Source organism: Caretta caretta, chromosome 4 (genome assembly GCF_965140235.1).
Source record: "Caretta caretta isolate rCarCar2 chromosome 4, rCarCar1.hap1, whole genome shotgun sequence".
Lineage (NCBI taxonomy): Eukaryota > Metazoa > Chordata > Testudines > Cheloniidae > Caretta > Caretta caretta.
Window position 1 is genome coordinate 39334373 of NC_134209.1, and position 11724 is coordinate 39346096.

Sequence of the window (11724 nt, forward strand, 5' to 3'; positions counted from 1 at the left end):
TGGCAATTAGTTTGCAAGATGTAGCTATACCGGTTGATTTTAAGGGTCTGTTTTTATTAACTTACTACAAAAATTAAAAAGAAAAATAAAATATTTTCCAAATTAAATGGACCCTTTTGGATGGCATCTTATGCAGGCCTGTGATATGTAACATGTACACATTGTGGATACTTCTCTATTAGTTGATCACACAAAGCAATCCATCTAGACACTTACATCAGTATTTCGACCTTTCTCTGTATTTATATCTGTATCTTACTCACCTGTCTTTCAGCACTTAGCTAGACATCTGTACCATCTGCCACGCACGGTTAAAACTTTCTTGCCTTGAATTCCCCTAACCAGAAGAACTGCATCGTTATGCTGGTGACAGAACCCAGATTTGGCTGGTGGTTTATTTTATTTCCACCTGACTGTTTGAGGTTATGTACCTGCCTGTGTGTCCCCGCACAGAAAATAAAATGGGTGGGAAATCAGCGGCGGGTGCCAGCGGCTCCGTCAGCCCCCCACAGCTCATCTGCGTGAATTCTCACGGTGCCTATTTCCGGCCTCCCCGTCACCACAGTGCCTCGCAAACCTGAGCTCTCCGCAGCGCCGGGGGCCAGGCTGGCCTCGGAGGGCGGCAGCGGCAGCAGGGTTTGCTCCCGCCCGGCTGTGCCGGGGGTGGCCAAGGCGGAGACGTCCCGCGGGCGCGCAGTACCTCGTTATGGTGCAGGTGGTGCTGTCCCGGCGGCGCTGCCCCCGGCTCCCCCGCGGCTCCCAGCGTCTGCAGCAGGTGGCTGAGCTGGGCGGCCGAGAGGCTGCGGTTCTCCCCGAACAGGCTCAGCACGTCCTCCACGAAGCCCCCCACGGGGCCGCCCTGCTGCGGGGCCCGCGCACCGGCGGCCAGCGGGCTGAAGGCCGCGGCAGCGGCCAGCGCCAGGGCCGCCACCGCCCCCCGGGGCATCTCGGCCCCGCCTGGCGCTCCGGCTGCGAGCGCGGAGAGCTGCTCGCCGACACCCTCGCGGCGGCCCCCTCCGCCGCGACTCGGCCCCCGGCGGGAGGCGGGCAAGGGCCGGCTGCGGCCGCGGGGTGGAAGACGAGATGCTGCAGCCCCGCAGCTCCTCAGCGCGCCTGACAAGAGAGCACGAGAGACGGGGAGATGAGGCAGCGCGGAGCGAGCGCGCAGCCCGGGGCAGCCTGCGCGGAGCATCCCCTCCCCCCCCCACCCCCGGCCACTGCCCCAGCGGGCACCCACCCCCACCCCCACCCCCACCCCCGGACTGTGTCTCTCGCCCAAAGGAGCCAGACCCCGGCGAGGCGCCGCTGCAAACCCCGCAGGAGCGCGCGGCGTCCTGGAAGCCGCTTCCCCCCAAAACGCTCTGAGGAGGAATTTTTTTGGCCGCCTTCAAAAACTCGCTCCCCACGCACAGCCCCCCACCACCACTCCCCTCCGCCTTGCATTCCCTCTGTCACACACACTGTGTGCCCCCCCGCCCCCCAGTCACTCATCCCGCCTCCCACACCGCCCTCACCGGCTCTCTCTGCCTCCTTTACAGCCCTGCCTCTGCCCAGATAAAGGCTCCAGGAGGGGCACGTGTTGCAATTCCACCGCCCCGCACGGGTTCCTCCTCTGGCCCTGGCACTGGCTCAGGGGTGAAAGACCCGTGGTGCAGCCCAACAGCTTTGGCCTCTTGTCTCCCCCAGCCAGAGAGCCGCCTACGTGAGCTGGGTTAGAGAATAACTCCTGTTCTTTCCATAGCCGCCCCACAGACTACCTAGCATCCTGTGGCTGTCTGCTCAGGTATCCCGGCAGAATTCCTCTGGGCGCTGTCCACTGGCTCCCTTGACACCTTCGAGCAGCAGTGGGCGCTGTCCGGGGTTCTCTGCTCCGTGTCCCCGTCTGGTTCCCTTCGTTTGACCCTTTGACTGCACTCCTGTCCCTGTTATTTCATTCGTTGTCCCCTGTACTCATTTGCTTCCAGGTCCTGTGGATTCCTCCTCTTAGGCTGGACGGGGATCCTTTAGCAGTGTGGATCCCAATAGGATCACTCTCTTGTAGCCATCTGGCCTGACCCTGTCACAATGGATATTGACACATGTTGAATATGGGGGCCACAGCTATTAAAAATAGTTTTAAAAGGAATTAAGGTAGGGTAAGTGTGAGATGCTCTCAAGGAAATGGCAAGTTACGGGACACCTCTTAACTGTATTCTAATGCCCCTATAATTCTTTTCCACTAACAATAACAACTCAACATGTTCTCTGCCTCTGGCATGCAAGAAAATACACTCCATACAAATATTAATCTCCCTCCGAGTGTAACGCAAAGCCTGAATTGTGACCCCCCTACTTCCATAGCTCATAATTAACACACCACGCACTTAACTAGTGCATGTCAACATTGAATATCTGCTAATCTTGCTGTGGTTGTAATGCTTTTGTCACCTGTGGCAGATTTGAAGGTTGAGAGGCTTTAGTGAAAAGGTAGCAGTCTTCAATCAAAGGGAACAATGGAAAATGTCACCACCTTTGCTGGAGGCAGCCTCTTGGTCACATGCAAGACTTTAGGGACATGGAAGCCATCCTGCCTGAGTTTGCTTCAGTTTGGAAACAGTAGGAAACGGCCACCATCCTTACTAGATGCAACCAATCCTATTTCACCACCTGCTCAATTTAAGGGTATGTCTACACTGTAGCTGGAGGTGCAGGTTCCTGCTCAGGCATGGGCATGTCTACCTGAGCTGGAAATTACATCTCCGTCTCCAGTGTAGCTCAAGCATCCTCAAGTAGCATTTCCAATATGCACGTATTAAACTCTCCAGTGTGTGGTGTACTGTTTATTTCTTTGTCTAGAGACTGTTTCATCCAAAGAACAAGAACACCTATTGTAGTGAACAATCTGCTCTGCCTAGAGAATAGAGAAGCACAATTCCTGTTAGGTTGTCTAGGATAAGTTTTCATTCTATGAGTCATGGTCTGTCTTCACCCTTCAGTACAGAAATGACCTTTTATAATAAAGTTGTTTTGTTGACTTTAAATCTATGCAAGAAGGGTTCGCTCTGTTTCTGCTTCATAAGACAATGTGTTTTCTCCACGAGCGTGAGAGGAGATCAAAAACAGAAGGGATCTCAAAGTCTCCTTTAGGAGAACAGCAGTCTAAGGTTTGGGGTACTAGGTCTATATTAAAACCACTGGAGGGAACTTCTATAAAGTGTGAAAAGATTCTTCACCTTTCCATCATCCTCATTCCCACTTCTATTGGCTTGGCTTTAGAAAGTCATTGATTACAAGGCCTAATGCAGGCTCATACGTGTTAATGCAAACTTATGGAGCCATACCTGTTATTTACTTTAGTGAGCCAACAAATCCTTTTCTACTTTCTTTCCTTCACTACTTGAGGTGAAAGGTAGTGTATAGCCCTATGTGGGATGACACCGACCTTTCATTTTTAACATAACTGAAGTCAGAGGAAGTAAAAGCAATAGTACTGACTTTGTCACTTGATGACCCCGATTAACTTTGAATTGTGATCATCACAATTCAAAGATAAAAAAGGCTGACAGGATTCTTTTAACCATAAAATGTAAGCTATGAGACTGTTCAGCTGGGCCAATTTAAAAGGTGAACTTAATAGATTGCAATTTGAGTTCCATATTATTTAATACGTCAAAGGGCTAAGAGAATGTCATGGTTGACAATGAAATGTGTACTCTGTCTGTACTGAAGTATAATGAATATCTTTATTGTAAAGAGAGAAAGTGATTCATAACAAAATTTCAAAGAACTATATAATGCACTAAATTGACCTTTCACGAAGCCTCCGGTTCTAAAGCAAATAACTGAAGAAAATAGGACTTTCAGCTGAGATAGTGTGCAAATAGTATATATCTATTAATTCCTTTAAATTTGTTCTAATACCTAATGTTAGCAGCACGGCTGAGAGATAGAAAACAGTTATGAGAAGTTTAGATTTTGATTTGTCAGACATTGCATTAGGTTCAATACAAATCACATGCAACTTGAATACAAATGCCAATCAGTGCTTATCAGTGTTTGAGAATGAAATTCGTACAGCATGAGAAGCTAATGATGTTATTTCATACAAAATGAACACTGGCTGAATCATAGAATCATAGAATATAAGGGTTGGAAGGGACCCCAGAAGGTCATCTAGTCCAACCCCCTGCTCGAAGCAGGACCAATTCCCAGTTAAATCATCCCATGAACTGTACTAGTTAACAGGAAAAGAAAAATCATCACATAGTAGTGTCAAAAATTTTAATGTTAGAACCTGGAAAACTATTAGTCTTTCAACTGTGAAGGTCACACTGAAAAAACTAGTCTAATTCATTTTGTTTCAATAACAAAGAGCATTATACCCTGGGGAATGTATCTATTGGCCCAATTCAGACCTGGTGTAAGAGGATGCAACTCCATTGACATGTGTAGATTTCCTCCCACTTCCTCCAGCTCTAATTATGAGCCACTAATTTATACAATTGCTGTTATTTATTTGTAAAATGCTGACAGTTCTGCAGGTTCTATACAAGATATTTTAAAAAAAAAAACAGCAACCATGTGGCTGAACCTTAGCCTGGGTTGGGAAATAACTGATTTATTGGCTAGGTTTGTATTGGCTAGCTTTGTTAGGACGGGAGAAATGGAGCTAGTTCTCCCATCTGAGACCATAAAACTCCCTCCCCTTAGCTCCTCAGAGGTGTGTCTCTTTCTCGCACGACAGACCGTGTCATTTTCTAGTTCGGGTTGAAGTTGGAGATAAAAGAGGAAACACCACAGCTGATAAAGCCAATGGAATGTGGAGGGATGACTGTGCAGGGCATAAAGAAAAGGAGTACTTGTGGCACCTTAGAGACTAACCAATTTATTTGAGCGTGAGCTGTAGCTCACGAAAGCTCATGCTCAAATAAATTGGTTAGTCTCTAAGGTGCCACAAGTACTCCTTTTCTTTTTGCGAATACAGACTAACACGGCTGTTACTCTGAAACCTGTGCAGGGCATGAATTCTGTGCGAGTGCTCTGTACACAGGGTGCCAGCTGCATTGCATTAGCCCTAAGGAAAAATCCTTCCCTTCTGATATGTTGTTACTAATATCTATCAGCGCTTTGCAGCTGTTTTTTAATTCCAGGGAATTCCTTGCCTTTCAATTATTCTTGCTTTAAGCTGTAATTTATTTATTAATGGAGCTGTGAAGTTTATGACAAAAACCAGTATTATTGTAAGCGTGCTATCCCCACAATATAGCAAAGGGCTAGATTGCATCACGACCACTCAACCCATAATAAAAGGGGTCTGATTGTTATGCCACCACAGGAGCACCCCAAGGAAAAGTATGACTCAAGAGAACCCATAGGGAACCCAGGGAATCACATCTCCTTCTTTGATTCCCCCCCTTACTCCAGAGTAGTGGTTCTCAAACAGGGATACATGTACTCCTGGGGGTCACAGAGGTCTCCCAGGGGGTATATCAACTCATCTACATATTTGGCTAGTTTTACCACAGGCTACATAAAAAGCACTAGAAAAGTCAGTACAAACTAAAATGTCATACAGACGCTGACTTGTTTATACTGCTCTATATATACACTGAAATGTAAATACAATATTATTTTCCAGTTGATTTATTTTATAATTATATGATAAAAATGAGAAGGTAAGCATTTTTTCAGAAACAGTGTGCTGTGACACTTTTGTGTTTTTAGGTATCATTTTATAAGCAAGTAGTTTTTAAGTGAGGTGAAATTTGGGAGTATGCAAGACAAATCAGACTCCTGAAAGGGGTGCAGTAGTCTGGAAAGGTTGAAAGCCACTGCTTCAGAGGATAATAATTTGCTACTTGGCTCTGCTAAGAGAAATTACTACACCTCCTTTTCCTCCTCCCCACTCCATACTGACTCAGCTCTGCTGCCTGGCATGTTGTGGGTTCTGAGCTAAGACTCCATTCCCTGTTCCACCCTCTGTCCACTCCCCACATACCTGTCTTGAGGTCTGAAGAGGCGGGAGGAGGGAAGGAAGCCATTTCCCAGCAGATTTTTCTTAAGTAGCACAGAACTGTAAAGGGTTTGTTTGCTTATGGAGTTACAGGAGAATAACTCCATGTGTGGACACTCTTATTTTGGAATAAAAGTGTCTTGTTCCTATTTAGCTTAACCCATGTGGCATCCCCCTTGTTCAAGCAGGAGAGAGTCATTCAATGTTAATAGCATTTGAGTCTGCTGACACAGCTTTCCAGATATAGTGTCTCCACTACAAAGTACAAGTCAAGTTCCTGCCACAGAATGGGTGATGGGTGATGCAACCACAACGATGGTTGTGGTTACAAATAGTGCTCACAAAACAAAATGGAATCCATAATTGGACACACATATATTCCCCCAAACTGTCACATTCATTATTTAGATCAGAAGTGTTTTTAAAAAATAAAAAACTCGTAAGGATATAAACTCTCATGCTTCAGGACAACCACCAACCCCTGTGTGCCTCGGGTTAGGAAGAAATTTCTCCTATAAGTAAGTTATTCTATCATTGTGCAGTATGAGATTTCTTGCACGTTCCTGTTCATCATTTGGTATTGAGCCCAATCAGAGGCAGGATATGGGTCTAGATGGTTCACTGGTCTGATTTGGTATGACTATTCCTATGTGGCAATAAAACCTGTGTATCATCAATATGTAGGTATTAAAGGGGAACATCACCACCAACAGGTGTAAATCATCACAGCTCCCTGGAGCTATGTCGCTTTAGCTGAACTGATGATCTGGCCCTGGCTACATGTTTGCCCAAAGCTTCCTGAAGCTTGAAACCAAAGTTTTACATTATGAGGGCCTTGTAGCCTGGATAACAAAACTGTGTTGGAAATGTAGTCAAAGACACTTAATTCACAAATAAAACTTCTTAGTATAAATTCTATAAAAACAATTTCAATTCCACAAAACACCGTGAAGCAAAGAAACTGCCAGCGATGTCACTGACATGCAGAAAAATACACAGTGAACTATATTTATACAAGTTCTACTATACCCTGCCACTCCTGTGACTAGATGTCCCTTTCCTATTCCTCCCTGCAGTCTACACTGAAGTGAAAGGTGTAGGTGACAGAGAGCTGGCCACACTGGCTTTTTGCAACACAAAGTTTCTACTTGGCTCCCACTTTCTTTAGGGTACTTTCCATCTGCTAAGCACTGCTGAGGCAGGAAACAGGAGGCAGAACTGGGGCCTACGATGCTTTCTGCCTCAATGTATCCATCTGTAAGATGGGTGAAGTAATGTCTAGTTAGGTGCTGCAGGTGCTTTGGAATTTAAGATTTGCAAATGCTTTCAGATGGGTGGATGAACGGTGCTAGATAACTACAGATTATTAGTACATTTTTGTCAAAACCATACATTGATTTAGACATAGACACTCCCAAAGTTGTGCTGTCTTTGTTTGTTTGTTTTAAATTTCAGAATTGTTTACTTTAAAGTCCCCCACTTTCTCAGCAACTGTATGTAAATGATAATAAAAAACAGTATAATTAAATAAACAAACTCTTATTTGCATTAGAGATTCAGCCCATATTTGCGTAATACTGCAGAGTTCAAGGAATTCCTGGGCAATTCCAGTGGGAATTATTTTCTGTTACCAATCCTCTACAGAATGAAAATCCTCCTCTGCTTGGGCGATAGCCAAAGTTTTTTTCCTCATGGAGTGATACATTCTTACACTTTTGGTTAAAAGAGATTCTAAACTGAATGTTATATGAAAAGAACATCAACGAGCTAGAAAGTAGTATTAAGTAAGATCAAATAGGTTAGAAATGTTTAGAACTATTTGTAGAACTGAATGGTTAATTAAGATTGGGTGTGTGTGTGTATATATAATGTGTGTGTGTGTGTATAATCTTAATATATGCCAAATATAGTGTTTGTTCCATAGCCAATCAGGGAAGCAGTTTCTGTTCCAGTCAAGTCTGGCAACAAATCTCACCAAATCTTGTTGGGCCACTGAGGTGAAAGAACAACATACAACATTACTCTATTGTATTCCATGATCTGATTCAGCACTTTCTTGCACCTTCTTGAGTTATTTTCACCTGTACAGTGTAAGGGCACATCGGGCAAGGTAATGGAAAATCATGCCTGTAACCAGCAATTCAGTTCTTCATAGAGCACCAAATCCAGCGTTGGTGTGAGTGGGTGCATCTTACTGGCACCCATGTACGTCAAAGGTGGATTGGCTTGTAGTGTTTTTTATTATTCATTAGATAGCTCAAATTCAGGTTAGTATGAATGAAATAAAGAATCTAATTGAACAAAAATTGTTTTACATTCTATAGTTTGGTTGATAAGATGCATATATCCCTCACACCAATATTTTTTCCAGGATACTTCATTCAAGATAATTTATTCTTAAATGAGATGTGAAAAAGTATTTTGGTGGTAGTTGGTGTAAATTACTTTCCTCTTAAAAATGATATCCTGTAGTTAATCACTCAAGAATAAAGCAATCCACATAAATGCAGTTGGATATTTCAGGGGAAATATGGCTATTGGTATGTAAAAATACTGGGCACACATCTATTGCATCTTCCTGTAATTTTTATTTTCCAAATTGATCTACTCATTTGTTACTACTGGACTTCCCACACATTTTAAACACGGTCATGATTGTTCTAGGTTCCACTGCCTGGTAATCATACCATTCAAAGAGATAAACAGTAGAACAGCCCAGATCATGTGCTGGTGTAAATTGACTTCAATTCAGTGTTGCCAAATCTTGAATCTTGCGTTATTTGGTGATTTTCTTAAATCCCTGGCTCTTGGAGAATGGAATTAGGTGACAATATCAAGTTTTATTTTTATATTTTTAAAGTAAGTTTGAAGCCCTCATAGTTGCCTAGAAAATCTGGAAAACATGACCCAAGTGTACTCTACAGACTCAAAAAAGCAGAAGGCAAATAAAAAGAATCCATAATTCATTGGTTTTTTTAAACCTCAAGATTTTTAAGACAAGCTCATGATTTTGGGGGCCTGACTCTTGATTTTTGAATGGCAATATTGCTGCAGAGCTAATTTATCCCATCTGAAGATAACAGTTAGGAGGAAAGTTATAGAAATATAAATTGATTGATGTTCTAAGGTATGTTTTTTAGGAACAAGGAATTGCTCTATTTTAACGATCCTACATTCTTTATGTACGCAAAACTTTTAATAAAGACAATGGGGGTTCTGGATTTGCAAGAAAACAGAATCAAGCTCCAAGTTTTTTAAGAATAAATGGTTTCTTAGTGACTGTGAAGTGCGTAGAAAGGTATTACTGAGGTACAAGAAATAGTTAAAACCAGTAGAGAGCCATTCTGATGTCACACAGTGTTACGTTGGTATAACTGCTTTGAATTCAACTCCTAATTTACTCTGTAGTAAGTGAGATCAGAATCAAGCCCACTGTTTGTATATATATACTTTGCAGCTCAGGTAGAAAAATTAATATATGCTTGAAGAAATATTTGGTATTTTGGCTTCTTTTTCATGTCTGTCTGGGCAAAAGAATATATTTGGTATGAGATTGTCATTCTGTAACAAAGATTTTTACAGTTTGATGTACTGATATATTATGTACTTTTTCTTTTAAAAAGCAGCATGTTACATGTTACGTTTCATCGGAACAGTTTACCATTTTGCTGTTCTTTATGTATTTTTCTTGTCTTCTTTTTTAAATTTAATAAACAATTAAAAAGTTACACATCACAGATATTAATGAAGGATTCTGTGCTAGATCCTGCTCCTATGAGAGTCCCATTAAGTTCCAGGGGAGCAGGATTAAGCTTCTAAGGAATTGTATTCCACTTGTCCCCAATATTTTCCCACTTTACCGATCAAACACAGAGGGTTTCATGTTGTGATGTCTTAGGCAAATAACATGCCAGCCTTAGAAAGGCTGCTTCCCCAATACTTCACTGTCACAGTTTGCAGAATAGTATTGCTGTGGTAATTAATCATAATTTGTATCATCACTGAGGTATTTTGTATTAGCTGTAATATCCCATCTGTAATTTGCTGTACTGAGAACAAGGAATCTTGGCTCATGGGAAAAAAGGTTATATTATGCAACAAGTTTCAGCCAGCCATAATGGTGTTACTGGTTCTACAACTCCCTTTTTACAAGTTAAGTAGTTCTTTCTCTGGGAAGGCGTAAACTTGTTTATCATACGAGGCATATGCAATCCTTTATACAGTTTGCAGATACCTATCCAATATGTAAGGAAATATGTATTTAAAGGCAATGTCTCCTAGCCAAACAGAGGCTATCTCAGTACTAAAGCACCCAGGCCAAGCACATATTCACTTACGCTGTTTTCTGTATTTACTTGCAACTCTGCAATGTACATGCACTTTACCATAAGGTGGATGTAAAAAAATTTTGACTTTTTTTTTCACAGCTATGAAATAGATGTCATTAAAAAGATGTATTTTAATAAAGGATGAGTGTTTACTTTCAAAACATTATCTGAATGGATTTCAACAGGTCCTCAAAGCAATATTTGTAATTCAAACATGGAATTCAAACATGGAAACATGGACAGGTCCTCAAAGCAGTATTTGTCAGGTCTTAGTAAAGATGTGATTGTGGGAGAGAGCATGACTGAATCATAGCTGCATACCATGCTCTCTAAAGGGTAACATGGACTACACATTAATTAATTTCTTAACTTTGCCTAAAACCAAAAACTTTCTCCTAGCCTTATTAGACTCACCTGAAACTATGTAATACAACTGTTAATCAGGCAAACTCATGCATGGAAATACTGACCCCTCCTTGTTTATAGAAGACCCATCAATGGGCTTTGGTTCAGATTCTAGAACAGGAACACTTTCTATGTTCTGAGGTGTAGGATTTGGGGGTTCTGAAACTCTATGGGATGCACAGCACAGTGGTGTGGGAGTTAATTGCATACAGAGGGGGGCGGGGGTTGTGGAAGTAGATTGTGAGAGGGGAGAGGGCGAGGCTTGTGAATCTACAGCTACCCAGGTTATTATTTATATTTATTTGTATTACAGGAACGCTTAGGAGCTCCAGTAAAGATCCAAGGCTCTACTGGGCTAGACACTATACAGACACACAATAATAGACAGTCCCTGTCCCAAAGAGCTTGGAATTTAAATACACAAGACTTTGAAAGAAGTATTGCCATCTTCATTTTACAGCCATGGAGCTGCGACACAGAGAAATTAAGTGATTTGTCCAGGGTCACAAGGGAATTCTGTGCCAGAGCTAGCAGTTGAATCCACATCTCTTGAGTCCCAGTCTAATGGCTTAAGCACAAGACCATCCTTCTTCCATCTGGTTCTATTCCTTCTTCCCACTACAGAGAGGAACTCTGGGCCTACTGTCACCTTAAGGCCACAGTAGAAGCTGTGGAGTACAATCTAGGGGGAAGAGTCCTTCTATCCATCCTTTCCACCAGCCCGACTACAAATGCTCACTGCACAGTTCATTTATTCAGGCTCTGCGCTGATACTAGGATTTGATCCTTAATATTAAAATCCCTTTATTCTATGTTCTCCACTGGTAAAACCAATCTTCTGGTTAAAATTAAGATGTAGTTTACACAGTGTTTGAATCCCACTGTTATTTTGTGAGGTAATGCATCAAACCATTCCCAAAAGAGAATTACTATGTCTTCCTTCCAAAAGAAGAAGAAAAGTGAATGGGACTTCTGGGACTGCTGTGTGTCTCTAAAAAA

The 11724-nt window shown here is 42.5% G+C and overlaps 1 protein-coding gene across 2 annotated transcripts in view; it reads right to left on the minus strand.

Annotated features, from left to right (window-relative positions):
* The window catches only part of SLC39A8 (solute carrier family 39 member 8), a 36382-nt gene extending 34603 nt beyond the window's left edge, over positions 1-1779 (minus strand). Inside the window, exons 1-2 of one of the 2 annotated variants that reach the window (XM_048846996.2) lie at positions 1758-1779; positions 701-1113 (exon numbers count right to left, since the gene is read on the minus strand). In XM_048846996.2, coding sequence (XP_048702953.2) covers positions 701-1113; positions 1758-1764 — 420 coding nt within the window. In that variant the 5' untranslated portion in view covers positions 1765-1779. Of the gene's footprint in view, positions 1-700; positions 1201-1757 lie in introns of those variants that run through there. The other variant, XM_075127547.1, reaches the window with a different exon arrangement.
* Positions 1780-11724: the final 9945 nt, after the last annotated feature.